The sequence below is a fragment of the Cynoglossus semilaevis genome, chromosome 14 (genome assembly GCF_000523025.1).
Source record: "Cynoglossus semilaevis isolate Cse_v1.0 chromosome 14, Cse_v1.0, whole genome shotgun sequence".
Classification (NCBI taxonomy): domain Eukaryota; kingdom Metazoa; phylum Chordata; class Actinopteri; order Pleuronectiformes; family Cynoglossidae; genus Cynoglossus; species Cynoglossus semilaevis.
In genome coordinates this window covers 16,413,607-16,431,979 of record NC_024320.1, presented here as the reverse complement: position 1 = coordinate 16,431,979, position 18,373 = coordinate 16,413,607, and the positions used below count along the sequence as shown (strand labels likewise).

At 40.2% G+C, this 18,373-nt stretch overlaps 1 protein-coding gene across 7 annotated transcripts in view; it reads right to left on the bottom strand.

Annotated features, from left to right (window-relative positions):
* agap1 (ArfGAP with GTPase domain, ankyrin repeat and PH domain 1) overlaps window positions 1-18,373 on the bottom strand; it is a 64,498-nt gene that overhangs the window by 33,465 nt on the left and 12,660 nt on the right. For 4 of the 7 annotated variants that reach the window (XM_008325420.3, XM_025062396.1, XM_017038379.2 and 1 more), the window contains exons 2-10: window positions 13,989-14,047; window positions 13,810-13,897; window positions 11,375-11,389; window positions 10,432-10,517; window positions 9,810-9,951; window positions 9,036-9,170; window positions 5,629-5,756; window positions 4,544-4,696; window positions 4,126-4,218 (exon numbers count right to left, since the gene is read on the bottom strand). In XM_008325420.3, the coding sequence (XP_008323642.1) occupies window positions 4,126-4,218; window positions 4,544-4,696; window positions 5,629-5,756; window positions 9,036-9,170; window positions 9,810-9,951; window positions 10,432-10,517; window positions 11,375-11,389; window positions 13,810-13,897; window positions 13,989-14,047 (899 nt within the window). The remainder of the gene's footprint in view (window positions 1-4,125; window positions 4,219-4,543; window positions 4,697-5,628; window positions 5,757-9,035; window positions 9,171-9,809; window positions 9,952-10,431; window positions 10,518-11,374; window positions 11,390-13,809; window positions 13,898-13,988; window positions 14,048-18,373) is intronic. The other 3 variants (XM_008325421.3, XM_017038381.2, XM_008325419.3) reach the window with 1 other exon arrangement.

Sequence of the window (18,373 nt, the reverse complement as noted above, 5' to 3'; positions counted from 1 at the left end):
CAACTCTAATCTATTTCCCACTTCGATTTTTTAAAATCTTTTTTCTACCTTCCAACTTTGTTTTTACCTAACATTACATTTTCAGGAAGAATATACATTTTTCATGTAACAATGACGTGATTAATATAATTATGTCAGACAAAGAGTAAAAACCAGGAAAAGGACAGAGATCAGTTTCAGACCAAGGTCAGTGTTGATGAGGGGACAGGAGGAGGACATTAGGCTCCAGGGGAGAAGGAGGCTCAGATAAAACACAACAGCTACGAGAAAGAGGAGGAGAAAGAAGAGGAGCTGGAGGAAGAAGAGGAGCTGGAGGAAGAAGAGGAGGAGGAAGAGAAGAAGGAGAGTGAAGAGGAGCTGATTTATCTGATGAGAGTTCTGGGTAATTAATTAGAAACTCAATTATCCAAACCTGACTTCAGCAGTCTCAATTCATTAGTGAAGAAAACGCCTTTGTCTCCCTCAACTGAGTCACTCACACACACACACAGACAGACACACACAGAGCCGTGCGTGCCCACAGACACAAACAGGAAGTGAAGAAAAGGAGACACCGTTGTCTGATCTATTTACGACAAACACACACAGATGTGTGTTGAACAAACAAAAACACCAGGGACTGAAGCCACGAGGCTCATCAACAGCACAGTGCGTGTGTGTGTGTGTGTGTGTGTGCGCAAGAGAGCGCTGCATTATTTATTTTATAAATGTATAAACAATAAAGAGCAAACACAAGTCTTAAGGGTCATTGGACTTAAATTGACCATTCAGGACACAACAGAATGGAAAAAAAAGAAACAAAGAAAACAAAAAAGATCACTTTAAGACTAAACCTTTAGAGAAAAAACAACCCTTAACATATCAGAAGATAACTGGCTAACAAAACATTTATAATACAAAATCAAAACTGGCCAAAGAAACTGTCTCTAAAATGGATCCTTCCATAGACTGACCAATAGAGGGGGTAAAATGAACAGAAAACTCATCTGGTATAAAGCTAAAAGTTAAAGCTAAAATGTGAAAACAGAGAGCCATAATGTTAAACACCAGCCAAGATTATTTCAATACGCCGCAGTTCAGCCTTGATAAAAAACTTCAGATATAATTTCATATGAGGACAGATACCCCCAAAACACACACACACACGTGCACACACACACGTGCACACGCTTTGTGCGTCAAATGGCTCGAAGCACTAAAATCCTTTTTTTCCAGGAAAATGATTTTTTCCTGTGCGGCTGAAGGACTGACGGTGGACGTCGTTAATGGCTGATGGAGGCGCTCGTTAATATTCACCCTCTTAATTAGGGGCCGTGGTTAATTTCATTAAAGTCTCTGGCTGCTGCTAAATGAAGCAGATTATGAGACATCTTTTATTGCCGAGCGTGAAATTACAGCCTGATCTGTGCCAGTGAGGAGCAGCCGCACTAATGAATTACAGGGTAAATAACGGCCGGAATTAACCGAGCAATTTAACTAGCACACCACCGACGTGGCTAACACGAGACCTCCAGTCAGGGGGGTTTTACTTACATTGTTAACACTGTTCCTGGTATGAAGAAAAGAGCAGGAGGTGAGGAAGGAGAAGGAGGAGGAGGAGGAGGAGGTGAGGGAAGAAGGCTTATACACAGGATAAGTAGGAAAAAGGATGAAGAGGAAACTGGAGTGACCAGAAGAAGACACAGAAGGAGAAGTGGAGGAAAAGTAAAATAAAAAACCCCCCCCAAAAAAAACCCCCAAAAAACTGTGAAATAGAAAGTGGTATATTAGAAAAAAGAGAGGAAATTAGAGGCAGAGAGAAAAGATGAACAAAGGTTCAGTTTAAATAACCGATTCTCCATAATCAGAAAATTAAAATAGAGAATCCAGTGATAACAAAACGACATTAAATGAATGAGGTACGATGCTGTCCCTGACCACGGAGACACCGAGGTCCAGGGGGAGACAATGAGGGGTTAGTAGACGGGGACACAGGAGTTGGCGGTGTTGTTAAAGTCTAATAATGAGATAAAGACATGACGAGGAGCACGGAGCACGTCAGTCAGACTACAGTCATAAAACATGAACACCATGAATCTCAGAAGGGTTTGCTTGAGGTGATTATGTTCTGCTCAAATCATTTAAAACGTGTTAAAGACAAGTCCCTGCTGATCACATTAACGCTAATGAAAGCAGACACACACGGACAGACACGCGCACGCACACACACACATTCAGACGATTAAAGCTGTTCCGTGGGGTTCCACCTCCCCCTGTTGTATTTTTTGGAAGTGGATGTTAATTGATTTGATGATTCCCTGTGGTTCAGCTTTACACACTCTGTCTACTGTCCTGATGTGGGCCCACACACACACACACACACACACACACGCTGACCTGCTCCCTAATTAGACAGTGTGTGTGTGTGTGTGTGTGTGTGTGTAAGCTTGTTGCAAAAGGAGAAGTTACACTTCACATTTAAGGTTCAGATCCTTTTCACGCATTAACCTTCCATTTACACTCCGTGCTACTCTCTCTCTCTCTCTCTCTGTGTGTGTGTGTGTGTGTGTGTGTCTGTTTCCTCCCATTAACACAGACCTCACACTTGTTTTTAATGAGACGCCGCTGCGTCTCTGTTTCCTGCTGCACACTCACTGACAACACACAACAATTACTGTAATAACTAGTATTCTTATAACTATTTCTGTTGATCATTGTTCATGTTGTCACCGTGTTGATCATTGTTCATGTTGTCACCGTGTTGATCAGACTGACCAGTCACAGACGTCTGTTAAACCACAGAGACAGAGCAGCACACCACAGTGGACCAACACTGTCATCAGTGATGGTAGAAAAAGAGCATCAACCAAAGGTCACACTGAAAGTCCTCAGTCTTTACATCTGACGGAGATTAGAGTTTCTAATAAAACGACAGGATTTTGTTTAGCGTATATCGGGACATTTCCCAGGTTCCATATCTAAACTTGAATCCTCCACCTCCTCTTCCTCCTCCTCCTCCTCCTTCTTATTCTCCCTCTTCCTCCACCTCCTGCTCTTGTTCTCCTTCATCCCTGAGTGTCTCAGCCTCTTGTTCTCTCCTCGTCTCAGTTCCTGACCTCATTAGTTCCGCTCTCGGCCTGCGGAGGTGACGCTGCTTCAGCTCTTTGTGTGTGCGTGTGAGTGTGTGTGTGTGTGTGTTAAAAGGAGAAAGGCTCATTAAAACACAGGTCGTGTCTGTGAGTCTGTCGGCTCCTAATGAGGACTAGGCGTGTTCTCACTTACATTGTGACACGTTTCTTACACACACACACACACAGAGAGAGAGGGTGATCTAATGATCTTACGCTCAGGACGACACAGTCACACACACACACACACACACACAGGAGCGGTGCGTGCCTCTGTGTGTGTGTGTCGTGTGTGTGTTTGTTCACAGTGTGAGCTACAGGTTTAGAGTAATTGACTTGTTAGAGGAAAAGCTCAAGTTTATAAACCTCTCGCAATTTCACACCAAAGTCCAGAGAGAAAATCGGCCATTTTAGCTCACAGACCAATATCCACAGACCAAATCTGGGACTTTGGAGTCCAAACTATTCAAATGTAAGTGTTTCTCATTTAACAAAAAAATAAATAAATATATGAATAGTGGTCGACACCCCCACCAGCCTCCCCAAAGAATATCTTAGAAATCGCTCTAATTTACACATTAATAAAATAATAGGCAGATCAAATAAATTACCAAATGATGATCAACTGAAAGTTAGGACACAAGTATAATTCAAAAACCGTCTGAATGGACCACACCAGGTTATCACACAATCTTATAGTCCATAGATGATAGGATGAAGAAAACTCAAAGTCAAAATGATGTCAAATTTTTCCAAAGAACAACAGACATATTTATGGAAAGAAATGCCCTAAGAACAATAACCCCTGCCCCAGGGAGTGGGCTGCGGTCTACAGTCCACACGGTGTCCAGACCGTGTCGTCCAGAGGATCTACTTCAAACATGAGGAGTGGAGACGTTTCCTGTGTCTGATCATTTCTACTTAAGGCATCCGTTACAAACAGCAGTCTGTAAGGACTGGTCTCATCCGATTGATGGGACGGGGCATATTTAGGACAGACAGGAAGTGACTGTCTCACCTGTTTGATGGGTATGGCCCGTCCACTGCCGATACTGTCTGCCCGGCTTTCCAGACCTTTCTTATCTTTGTCAGGTTCACTGGCTTTTCTAGACTGTAGGGACAGACAAAAGGGAAGAAGAAGAAGAATAAGAATAAGAAGAAGAATCCAAACTTGAATCAGAAACAAACATTTAGATTTGGTTTCTGAATCAGATCCAGTTCAAGGACTGGGATCTGGATCAAAACAAAACAAAACACATGAAAAGCCCATAAAGATAGCAGCATCATTAGAATAAGAATCAATCTTATAGTCCATATACTTGTCCATGGATAAACTGATGTGTCAGTAATAACACATCAGAAACAATAACTGATGTCAGTCAGAGGTTAAGGATCCAGATTAGTCTGAGTGATTCCTTCTTCGGTAACAGACTTACAGTGAAGAGGTTGGAGCGTCGTTTGGACTGTTTCCTGACTGGAGTCGGAGTGTTGGTGGACTGAGGAACGTCGATGCGCAGCTCCTTCTGACTGGTGCTTGGTGTGGACGGAACTGACGATGAGTAGTCGCTCAAACTGCCGCCGTTTGTGGTCTGAACAGGCAAAGATACCAGAAACAGTCCCAGGGTAAGATTTGAGCACTTATTGATGTCACAAGGAATTATTCAAGAAATTCAGCTCAAGCATGGCACGGATAAAAAAGGTAGAAAAGTAATGTAATGTAAATGTTCACATAAAGTGCTAACAGTTGGCCAACAAAATACAAAGAAGAGTTTAATTATCAAGAAAAAAATAGCCATGATGCAAGAAGAAATAAAGATAGCACTCCAAATTATTAATATTTTATAAATATGTTTACAACAGAAATGACAGAAAACATTTACAGATAACAATAACAAACAAAAATTAAAATTCAGATCCTGACTTTATTCTGAATTTTTAAAAAGTGGGATCTGGTTCTGCCTCTGACCAGATCTTTCAGGTCTGAACTGGATCTGGTTTTGAATATGGGAAGACAGACAAAAAGTAGACTTCCATTTTGTAAATGTAACGATTAGTGTCCTGCCAACACACACGCACCAAAACCACACACACACACACACACACACACACACAGGGCAGATCTTCATTCTTCAGTCCTCCATTGATTCTTCATTAAAAAGTCATAGTTTGTGTTTGATCAGCTCTGCTGCTGCAGCTGCTGCGTCTCCTCACTCATACCCACTTCATCTTCCTGCTCCTCCTCCTCCTCCTCATCATCATCAGATGAACCCTCAATAATCTCCGATCCAACTATCGGGAGGAGCTAATGAGACACTAACTACACGGCCATCAAACACCCGAGAGTTACCGCGGTACCACAGACCAAAGCAGACGAGTACACACTGTCGTGGAGCAGACCAGAGTTTAGGTCCAGTCAGAACCTAAAGTGGTTTCCTCTGTCGGACTTGATTAAAAACAGTGTCAACAATTAATTAGGAATGACTGGATAAAAGAGTGTTCACCTGTGTGTTTCAGCACTGACCTGACTGATGTGAACAGCAGCCACCTGTGTCGCACAGACAGACGAGTGACTCGGTGAGTTGGGCAGGGACTTGCAGGGACCGATGGACAACTGCTGCTTCTTCCTGCTGCCTACGATCTTCTGAGCAACTGAAAAAAAATAAAAAAATAAAACCAACAGCTGTTAATAATATTTCTAGAATTATTACAGGTAAAACTGTGTAAAATAATGAATGAATCCACAATTTATCATTTGTTTTAAGTTTACATTTTGAATCATTGAGGAAAAATCCTACATTTGCCAAAAAAAAAAAAAAGTCAGAAATGTTTAGGAAAAACTGCTAATCGCTAATTTAACTTAACTTTAACATTTTTTTTATAATGTTGATAAATTACTATGACAATTTTTTTTTGGCCAAATTTCTCTAACATATTATAGAATAATATATAAAAGAAAAACTGCTTTTCATGATCCATGAATTCCGAGCTTCTATCAAAGACGCAGATTGGCTTTGTGAAGTGGCTACAGTGGATTTTTTATTTGCATTAGTATTTTTTTCTCTTACTGCAGTGAAAACCACAGCAGTAAAAATCACAAAACCACTTCCTGAACTTTTTTTATTATATTTCGCCTTTGTTTAATTTTTTCTCCATTCTGCAGCAAGAAGAAGATGGATCGTTTGAGTCGAGCTCTGAGCTGATGATTGGCTGCTGGTAAAGGCTGGTGGGCGGGGCCATTGATTGACAGGACTGATCTTTGTCTGCAGCCTAATGATGATGGGAGAATAATGGCTGCATCAGGGGGCAGCAGCATGCACGTGTGAGCGTGCACAGCAAAAATGATGAAGCCCAGAGGCTGAAGTCAGTGTGATTTTCTGTCTCCTGTCGGACGAATTTAAATCTCAGCATCTGTAGAAAAACTAAAGCTAATGACTCCTAACACATGTATTTGTATTTGTAGGCTATGTAAAGGCACATTTTTATTTTTTTCTTTTACTTCTAAAATATTTTTGTTGATGTTTAATGATCATTTCTGAGGACGTTTTCAGATTTTCTTTTGTTTCACTTTTACATTTTAAGGTCAAATAATGTTATCATCTTGCTAACTTTAAGCAACTGTACTATGTTTTTCATTGCTTTTGGCAAATTTGCAAACTTATCGAAAACTTAATTGAGCAATTCTGGGCATTGTTTTTAAATGTCATCAGCTTCTTATCATTTTAATCTATTTCAATTTTAGGTATTTAACTTAATCATGTTACCCAAATCAAATTGAAAAAATGAGGAATTTCATTTATTCTGTAAATTAGAACAGACAGAGGGAAGTAGTGTTGGTCTTTTTCAGTTTTTCGTGACACAATCCAGGAAAAGGAGTGATACTGTAGCGTTGGAATTTAATTTTTTTTAAGTTCAGTTTTTCTTCTGTTGCTTTAAAAACAGTACTTCCTGTCCCTCCGTCTCTTTCTTCGCCGCTGCCCTTGGCTTGGAGTTAAATGTTTATGACACTGCGGCTCCTCATTAACAGAGCCGGCGCTTTTTAACGAGGTCAATTAAAACAATGGTTCCCTCCATGTAAGTGGAACCCTGTTTATCGGTATGGAAATAATGGAGTCACTAAATTCTTAACTCCTTCATTCTGGGATCGAACACTAACCCCTACACCTGTGAGGTTCAGGTCAATGGACAGACCACGGCAGCAGCACCTGGCAGGTTGTATTTTACCTTAACTGTTAGGAACAGTTATGATAAGGCTGTGCTAAATGTTTAAACTGCACAGTTAATGCTGTTTAACTTTGTCCATCAATCTCCGCTCTGCTGTGAGAAGCTGCCACATCCAGATAATGGAAACCTCAGATTTATGAGCAGAGCTGCAGCCGAGGATTTAGACGTAAAGACGAATAAGAGACACAGAGGTGAGGACGAGGCTGCAGCTGTCAAAGGCTTCACACTCAGGACTGAATCTAAATCTATCGTGACTTCAAAATCTGTTCACGTCTTTATCTAACTGTCAGACTGAAGCTTAAGTTTGTAAACCATTAACTCTCACATCAAAGTTTGAAGAAAAATTATTTACAGAGTTGCTGGTCCACCACAGCCTCTTGTGGTCAGATTGTATCTGTGATTGAAGTCTAAAAAAATGTAGCATTTGATAAACAACTGCCTTGTGTTGCTCTAAGCTAAAATCACACATTTCCACCTTGGACCTCTGTTTTTCTATAGATTCGGTGCAGAGTGTGTGTGTTTGTGTGTTTTTTGTGTGTCTGTGAGTCAGAGCGAAGGTCGCCTTGGCTCGTTAGCAAACGCTAACGAAGCGCTGCAACACAGATTAGAAAAAATGAAGCAGACGAAGGTTTGAGAGAGAGAGAGAGACAGAGAGAGAGTGTATGTCAGTGTAATTAGGATAATTAAATTAGAGCGCTGATGGACGAGGGAGAGCACGACGCTGTCACCCTCCCCCTCAGCCATAATCCCTTATACAGAGGTCAGTGCACCGAGTGGACCAGGATTCACTTCAAATTACTGAGGAAAACATGTCTTAAACACACACACACACACACACACACAAATAAACATGACAGAAAAAGACATTTATAATCACATTTAGTCATGTTTTTGTTATTGTTCTGATCTATGTGATGTTGGAATGATGTCAGTCATTTAGTGAAATGACTGACATGATAGTGAAACAATACAAGGTTAATGTTCTGATAACAGTGTAATGATGTTGGTAAGATGAAGTCATGACGTCTGAACACAGATGGAATATTGCTGGGATTATGTTCTAATGTTCCTGGGATGATGTTTTATGGGGAATTGATTTTGGAAATCCAGTGGAAGTATTTTTTTTTTAATCTGCAGGAATGGGTATCGTGGTGAATCGACTGACTGATCACTGAGCTCTAATGTGACATGTCTCTGAACATTAATCATCATTTTCTGAAGTCATGGATCAATGCATTGATCAGTAAATAACTAATAAGGTGAAAGGTCAATGTTTTAGTAGATTATTGAATGTTGTCTTCCAACCGAACACACTCCAAAATTGTGATGTGGATAAAATCGTTTTTTATCGTTAGGGTTAAAACACATTTTTTTGGTGTTGTTGTTTCCAAGTTGACCCAGACCTAGACCGTCTATCATGCGTGTATGACACTCTGCTGCCTCCTGCTGGATATAGAGGGCATGTTTTATCAGGCGTAATTTGAAAAAAAAAAAATCTCACACAAATACAAAAATGAAAATCAATCAAAAAAAATTGTGAGGTTAGTTCGCATGACAATCTGTCCCAGGTCAATCCTTGTCTTTATCTCAACATATCGGTCATTGATAAAACACTTCAGCTAATATAAATACAATGTGACATTTTTGAACGTCACCTCCCTGACTGACTGTACCAGACCAACCCTGAGGTCCCGCTTTAGTTCTTACCATCCTGAAAAACTCTTTCCACGTTGAGTCCGTAGGTTGCGCAGGTCTCGTAGTAGGTGCAGCGTTTAAGGTCGTTGGAAAGTTTTCGGGCTCTGCAGTCGTCAATGACACGTGGATTTGCAGAGCTGATGGCGTCTGAGGGAGAAACAGATAATAAGCTCAGTTGGTGCGAGTGTTAGATGGACAAAAACGCAGTGGAATTGCAGAGCCAGGATTAAGGGGACTGTGATACTCTGACTCCACCTGCTGGTCACTGTCAAAGCCAGATGTGAATTTACTAAGCACAGAGGATCACAGCCGAGAGCAAGATTGTGTTGAGTTTATCCTTTCTCTTTTTCCAGGACATGAAACTAAATCATGTGATTTCAAATCTTATACTTATGACCATTTCAGCTTTGTTTTCTCTGTATCTTTAAATATGAATTAAGGTCAACTCTTGGGCTCTACAGCTTCAAAAACACCAGAATAGAAAAGTCAGGATTGAGAAAAGATACGATGCTGCAGCTCAAAGTGTTCATTTTAGGACTTAACAAGAAAAAAAAAGACAAAAAGTCTGAAAGAGGACGTAGGCTCAGGAGAAAGAACAATAACAGCAAAGCACCACTAGATGGCAGCAACCGTTTAGTTTGTCTTTAGTATGTGACCCAGATGTCTAATGTCAATAAAACCTTTTTTTGAATTTTTAATAAATGTTATCCATTTTTTTATCTCCCTGGTTTTTAATGTACACAGTGTGTGTGTGTGTGCATCTCTATGTGTGGACCTCTGGTCTACCTTGTGTCCCCACCAGCACCAGAGGAAGCTCTGCTGTGTTCCTGAAGTTGGCCAAGCGGCTGAAGTAGTGATAAACCGTCTGGAAACTAATCTCATCCTCCAGACTGAAGACAAAGATGACAGCGTCCACCCACAGGGCAAACTAAAACCACACACAAACACAACAATGGTTAAAAGCTGACAGAAGGACGTTATCTACTAAAACAATTTTCTATATGGACTTCTCGTTCTAACGAGTGGTGTAAAAAAACGTGTTTTAGTAAGTGTTTTTAAACACACCGTTGGTTGATGCTTCTTTTATAAACAAATAGTAAACAGTTCAGCTGCTTAAACGACCAAGGTTTTATGAAGAGTTCTTCAGTGAAATAAAGTCAAAGTATGTTCTTTGTCCGATAAACATAAAGGGAATGCTAATTTTACATCATGATGTTTTGTAGAGTAAAACAACCTTTCTATGAATCTAAATATTTAACCAGAATAACACATTTAAATTAGAAGAGTTGTTATATGTGAAGCTTTATTTCCCCTGTGTCTTAAGTTACATCAAATGTATACTCTATCTACTAGATTAAATACCAATGGTTGAAATCACCAGGTTTGAAATACCAAGTGCAGTACTTACTTGAGCCTCTGGGGGGCCTCCTTCATCTCTGATGAGCAGCAGATGACTTTGACCGTCCACCACAATCTCCTTCTTAAAACGACCTCCTGGGGAAACAACAAATAGATAAACAGATAATCAAGCATTACAGGTTAATGTTGATCTGAAGGATCTACTCAACGTAGATGATCTGACTGATGAATCTAGATGGTTTGGTGAGAAACACTGACCTCTACATGACAAGACTGGGATCAGAAAATCTTAGTCTCAGTTAATGATCGTTGAACGTAAACAAAATGCCTCTACATCTAAATGTTTATAAGAAGTAACGGGATGAAAGGAGATGATGCTAATGTTTCAGTCAAATGAATCACACACACACACACACACACACACACGCACCCAACCACAACTGAATGAGAAAATGCTTGAAGTTAAAATAAATAACACGTAAGCTCAGAAATGCTCACAGTGTCCAGTAATTTGACAAAGTAGCTCTGATATGATGGAAGGATGACAGATGATGACGTGATGATGGAGAGATGTTAGGCATGATTGATGGATGATTGATGGATGATTGATGGATGATTGATGGATGATTGAAGGATGATTGATGGATGATGGAGGGATGATGGAAAGGTGACGGGGAGTTAAAAGAAGGATGATGGAGAGATGATGACTGACCTTCAAGGGATAACGGAGGGAGAATGGAGAATTGGACGATGAAGAGATGATGGACAGATGATTAAGGGAAGTTGAAGAAAAGATGGAGGAATGAAATGATTATTGGGATATAAACATATGATGGAGATATGAGAGATGATTGACTGATGATGGACAAATGTTAGAGGGTTAATGGTGGAGATAACGGACAGATGATAGAGAGATGGTGGCCAGAAGGTGTAGAGATGATGGACAGGTGAGGAACAGGTGAGGAGATGAAGAACAGAGAGATGATCTTTACCTGCATCCACGTCAGCTGGATTTAAAACAGGAGAAGAAACAGGTACAAAAATTCAACAAAGAAAAGAAAGAAGCAGCAGGAGTTAGTGCAGGCATCACATCAACACAAGTACAACAACAACCTGAGGAGAGCAGAAGCAGGGAGGAGGAGGAGGAGCCAGAGAAGGAGCAGCTGAAGGAGGAAGAAAAGAGGAGAAACATAACAAAGAAAGAAAGAAAATGAGAAAGAAAAAGGAGGATGAGTTAGAGAAGGATGAAGATAGGGAGAAGAAAAAAGGGGAGGAGGAAGGAGCAGGAGGTGAAGAAGAAAGAAGAGGCAGCATATGACACATATAATGAGAGAAAGAGGAGAAGGAAAACAAAAAAGAAGAGTAAGAAGAGCTGGAGGAAGAAGAAAAGGAGGCATAACAAAAGAAAAGGACTAAAAAGGGGGAGAGGGAGAGAGGCAGAGAAGGGGGAGAGATAGAAAAGATGGATGTGGAAAAAGAGAAGTAGGGAGAGTAGGAGGTAAAACACACACATTTCAGCTGCTTAAATCTAAATCCTTTATCCCGATATCAAACTCATCCTGACCTGGATTTCATCAGCTGAGTCGTCTGTTCTGTATGTGAAATACAGGGGGCGCTGGCTGACATCACTGTAAGTGCTTCATACATGACAGTGTTGTGAAAGGACAAGTAGTATAAAAAATTGACAGAGGGAAAGTGTTTGATGTGTAGCCCACGGTGATGCTCAGACTCCTAATTTAATATTAAACAAGTTTACGCGCACGCACACAGACACACACAGCAGCTCCCCCTGCAGGCACAAACCCACTTACACGGACTTTGAGATTCTTTAATATTTCAACATTGCAGTCTTAGACAGAGAGAAGAAGAAAAAAAAAACAAACAGCTGAGCCAAAAACATAATTTGTTCAGTAGAAATTCTTCTACGTTTTTGAAACATATTTGTCCAGATTGTTAGTTTCAGCCTGGTGATGGAGTCGTTTGGTTTGTTAGCTCTGGTTCTGTGTTCAGTTGTTCATACAAAGATTTGATTCAAGTTTTAAACAATGAATTTGAGTCGCCTCTTCTGTCAGGGCTGAGTTTAAAGAGTCAGAGTGTGAACCTACAGGAAGTAAACCAGATGGTGATATGCCAAAAAAACATTTATAGCCATATGTGACAATTCTGTAAAGCTTTAAGGGAGCTGAACTTGATGTGGTCAACAATACAGATAATGCAGCCAATGTTTTAGATGCATTTATACATTTTCCAAGAGTAGGAACTGTTGTTTTTGTTTGTTTCACAGCTCCATCTTAGCATTTTTTTTGTCCTTCGATTAATAAAAACAACAGGTCATGTGAAAATGTTTTTTCTTATATACAGAGTTAAGTTTTGGTATTGTCATGGGGACCAGATAATGTGTGTATTGGTCCAAATAGCTATGTAAATGTTATTAAGGTTATTTAAATAGTTAAGAATTAAAACAAACTGAGTTTGATAAAAAAATAAAAATAAAAACTTGGAACAGCTAACTAGTGTTTCTAAAATGTACAAAGCCAAAAAATTACAATTGGCCAACAGTTCACCCTGAAGATAACTACAGTAAAACAAAAATGGAAAAAAAAACTACACTTTTCAACACTGGGTCTAAGAAATAAAAACTTGATCCTGTGCTGCTGGTTTCAACACCACAGTTTATTCTTTTAAAAAAAACAACTGTGGTGGATTTTTAAAAAAAGTGCAGGAAGTAAAAAGTCCTTACATCTAAAAATATTCCCGCAGAAGGGGGAATCTGCACTTTCCCAGGAATGCTGAGAGCTGTGGAGGCAGAGCCAGACCACAGACCAGGACTATTTTGGTCCTGAATCTGCTGCTGTTCCTGCAACTGCTACAGACACTAATAGGCGTTCACACCAAAAGCGAGCGGCACGGACCGAGCGGCAGCTCCGTGTACACAATCAGTGTAAATTACACGACAACAAGTGATTTAATGCAGTAACGGAGGCTGTTGTTACTGTTGCTGCTGCTGTGAATGTTGCTGCTATTACGGTGGCTAGTGTGATTCCTGTTGCTGCCACAGCTACTGTTGCTCCTGCTACTGCAGCTGATGTAGACACAAATGAGCAGCAGTTTCTGCTGCTGCTGCTGTTGTTACTAGTGTTACTCTCACTGCTGCTCAGACGCTGCTTCCTTTGCGGACATTGAAGCTGCTGTTACTGTGAGGCAGATGACACCTGCAGTAGACCTCACCCAGCATCAGTAGGACAGATACTCATTCAAATGTATTTCTCTCTTTCTGTTAGTTTCAATTTCTAACTGACTTTTGTTTAGCTTTAATTACTTACTCTTATTTTTAGAGATTTTTTTATATTTGCATTGTTTAAATCTGGGATAATTGATTTTAAAACCTAAGGAATAGGAACACATTTAAGCAGAGCCATGAGCTCACCTTCCGGAGACTCCTCCTGGACGTATGTTCCTGTCAGGTACCTGTGCACCAGTGCTGACTTACCACTGGCTAGGTTACCCACAATGCCCTGCAGGAGGAGACGCAGCAGCGATCAGTCCGTCAGAACAGGAGGTAGAAATATAAAATAAAATAAATAATGAACAAGTGTAAGAACTCACCACTTTGAGTTCTGGTACTGTTCTACTTAGAGTCCACTCCTGACTGTTGACGAATGCATCTGTGGAAGAAAAGAGACAAAAATAACCAATCAGCTGTGAGGATGTCATGGTGAGTTCACGATGTTCATGATGACATGACAAACATCACACAGGAGGAGAAAAAAAAAAAAGAGCAGAGCAGAGGGAGCAGTAATCCAGACTATAATCTGAGCCCAGGTTAAATTACATCACCTATAAAAACAAAGTCAGGGATCTTTACCTGAACTGGGATTTAACAGTCATAGTTTTACACACACTCACACTCATAAACATGCATACACACAAAACTGTGCAGTGTGTAACAAACAAAGCTCTAGTGTTGCCCTCGACATCAGACAGGATGTTGTTTCAGCTGTTTCCTGTTTTTACAGACACAGTGGTGTTCACATGACCAATGGGACCATCACCATTAGTGGATTTTAAATGTAAGCTGGTGTGAACGGGACACCAATTCTGTTTGTTTAAACGTGATAATGACAGGGGGAAAAAAGTATACATTTAGACTTAAAAATAAGGGAGAAGAAGCTACAAATGAGCAGAAATGGCTTAAAGGTGTTAAATGTAAGACAAAACTAAATCAAAATAATAAAAAATATTTAGTCAAAATACTGAGCCAAAAATGAAATACATGGAGCAAATATTTAGGATGAAAAATAAAAATAGAAACACACAGAGAAAAGAAACAAACACAAATTAATCAGCCAAAATTTGACTAAATATCAATGCAAAAAAATAACCTCAAGTAACCCCTAAACTATAAAAACAACACAAAATCTCATTAGTTATCTTACAAATATTTAAAATCTAACAAAAATACAACAAACGGACACAAAGGAAAAGATCAGAAGGGGATTCCAGTGAAACAGTTTGTGTTCTAATAATGGACCCAGAACCAAAGGTTACGTTTTTCCACACACACCCCACAATTATCTGCAGACCTCACAGAATAAAGAATGTCAGCAAAAAAAAAAAACAAAAAAAAATCACCCAACTTCCTTTTAATATGTTATGTGACTGCCTTCCATTCAGCAAAGAATGAATACAAATATAATGGGTTAAAATCCTGAAGTTCAGGTACAGTCAGAGATTGAACCTGGTATTCATGATGTCACAGTCCATACTAACACTGGCAGGTGTCTTCACACAAGCACGGTAGGAATGTGTTCCAGGCTGGAGCCGTTCAACGTCACAAAACTAGTTTGTTACACAACTGAGAAGACAAAACAGCTTCATGAACATCTGAAGAAGCTTTACTCTGCTGACAGGTAACCTCATGCACTACTGCACTCAATCTCATGGAGACACAGGAGTTGATAGCCCACTACTGCCTCCCCTGGTCAGTTTGTGAGAGAGCTCAGAAATGATAGTAAAAAAAAAAAGCTTTCTTTTATTCACACCCAGTTTACCAACCTAATGTTGGTCAAATGTGGTCTGTGAATGTAAAACAAAAAAATGAGATTTTGGTTTTCAGAATAAAAGTCTCCATTTTCCTGATTAAAATATCTAACATACTGTTTGGACAAAAATCTGTTAGCACTGAAAAACAACAGTGTTGTTTCGGGAACGTCGATCCTTATTCATAAACATTTTTAGAAACCCCCTGAAGCATTTAACTCAACAGTCGCCCATCATTTGGTTACAGGACTCTTTAGTATCCAGTCCTTAACACTGGGCAGTCCGGTTTGTTGTGACATTGTGATGACATCATCATTAGTCACCTGAACTCCTTCGGAAGAAATCACACACTGACTTATGTAATAAGCATTTCCAATCATGCATCATGTGTTTCTAAGGTCTGACACTGGACATAAATCCATGGTGACACACACACACACAAACAAACACACAGGTGTGTAGTTCACCCAGCCCTTCTCCTATGCAAGTTCAACAGTGTTGGTGGTGTTAAAAACAACTCAGAAAGCTGATAAAAGAAGATTCCAATAAACTTGAACTCAACCTGATACTCATTACAATCTGCAATCTTTCCCACAATGCACCAGCCACCACTAACCTGCATTCTTTTTTAAAACATCTATTGGTATAAACAAAAACGAAAACCATGGACTACCTTTATCAAAAAAGGCATTGAGAGCATCCACCATCACTGTGAGGACAGACTAACAGTTTCGACAGTGGATTGTTGATTTGTAGTCACTACCAAACCCTTAGAGAATCTAGCGCTCCAGGACACTCCAATTGTTGGTCTAACGCTGCTAAGTTAAAATACGCTCTTTTATACGATGGGTGTTAAACAGTGTTTGTTCAGATTGACCAGTGACACAAACCGACCACAAGAGGCAACAGTGGATCAGGAGTGCCTGCATCCCTGCGAGGTAAAACCAAGGATTTCTCTAAAGTCCTCAGGTCTGGTGTGTCTCAGCGTGAATAGAAAAGGTAGAAACACTAAGACAGGGACACACAATCAGACTTTAAACTGAAACTTTTTAAAACTCGTTTTTATGCTGAAGAAACTTTTTTTTTCTGTAAACAAATGGATAACCTTTGGTCCCAGTGTGGAACCTGCCTGTGGCTGTGTGATGAAAGAAACGGCATTGTTCAGTCAAACACAAACAGTTGCAGTAGACACCCTGAAAGTGACAAAGATCCATGCCGGGGTCATGTGACTAGATGATGTGACTCAGATATAGGTCAGTTAATCCAGTCTCATCTGTTCCACCAGGGTTTATAATCTGGGGCTGGTATACTGGTGAAATCTCCCTCTCCACAAATACAAAAAAAAGACAAGTGCAACATGTAGATTGTCCTCCTTTTCTTTCTCCTCTGCCATTGTAGTTTATTTGACAAACCGTTGTGTCTTTCACCATATGACGCCCGTCTGTACTAACTGCATAACTAAATTATAACAAAATGTACAGGAAGTGAACGACTCCTACGATTACTGGTTAGATCCCAACAATTTGATGCTACAGAAGGTGGAACTACTACAAGTAAAATATTTTGATTGTCCCCAAATATCTGAGTGGTTCTCTAGAGATTATCCTTACATTCAAATTACCCTCCCCCCCAAAAAATTAAGAACTAAATGTCAAAATACCACAGGACACATTTTAATGAGCAGATCATAATTTAAAGAGAATAAAGGTAAATGATTAATGAAATGGATGAAAGAGGAAGCAAACAGAAAAGCACAGTGCCACGAAGGAAAGGAGTCAAGGAGAGAAGGGAGGAGGGGCAGGAGACAGAGGAGTGGGGAGGAGCGCTGCCTATCCCTATCCATTACATCCTTCTGCCTACAGCGTTCCTCTTCGGAGGATCTTCTCACTACTGTATGATCCAGTTAGGGGTGTGTGCGCGTACACTTGTATAGCTGTCTTTGTGGGGACCGTGTCTCTTCGAGTTCCACATCAAGAATAAACATAAACAAAAACATACCACCAGCCCTTGTTGTTGCACTTTAAAAAATGAATTAAGTCATTAATTTTGTACGACTGCCTGCTTTACTTTTTTAATGGAAATTTCAGCTCACTGTACCTTTAAAGATAGAATGAGGTTTTTACTGAGGTGGTGACAGGAAAGCTGAAGGATCAGAGATTCAGCTACTTCATCTGCAGCATCTCCAGGGAGTGAAAGTGTGCATGTGTGTGCATGTGTGTGCACGTGGATCACAGAGGAAGGCTTTTGATCCAGAGAGTAACAGAATATATTATAAACGTAGATCACGGAGCTACCAACCAGTACTGTGTGTACGAGTCTCTGTCATGTAGTGCACATTACTTCTGCATGGATGGGAATGTAGGTCACACACATGCACACGCGCACACACAGAAGGGTTAGATAGATTTGGCTTTCAGGTCTTGTTTTGGTTTTAACCTACACAGCAGCACATCAACATCACACTTCCTGAGAACCAATCATCTACTGTGACCTGCAGCAGAGCCAACAGCTCCTCGACTTTAGCACTACAGTATCAGGGACTGTATGTGTTTTCACTGAGACTGAGTGTGAGTGATCTGTGGTTTAAAACTAGAAACCAGTACTAGTACCAGGACATAGTCACAGTACCAGGACTCAGTGATAAAGATCTGCAGTCAGGACAAAAACTAGACATCATTTAGTACCAGGAACTGTGTGCATGTCCACCACATGTGGTGATGCGGTGTTTCATCACAAATGTGAGCAGCGGAAACAGAGACATATTTATTACAGGCCCAAAGAGGAGGACACTGGGATATGTCCAGGAACTAGACTCATTTCTGATGAAGGACACAGTACTGGGAACAAGGAACTGTTCAGTAATAGTACCGGTGCCTTTACATTAAAGGAACTAATAGGAGGTTTGAAGAAATCTGGACATTGGGATGTGTGAAGGAAATATTGTTTTACAT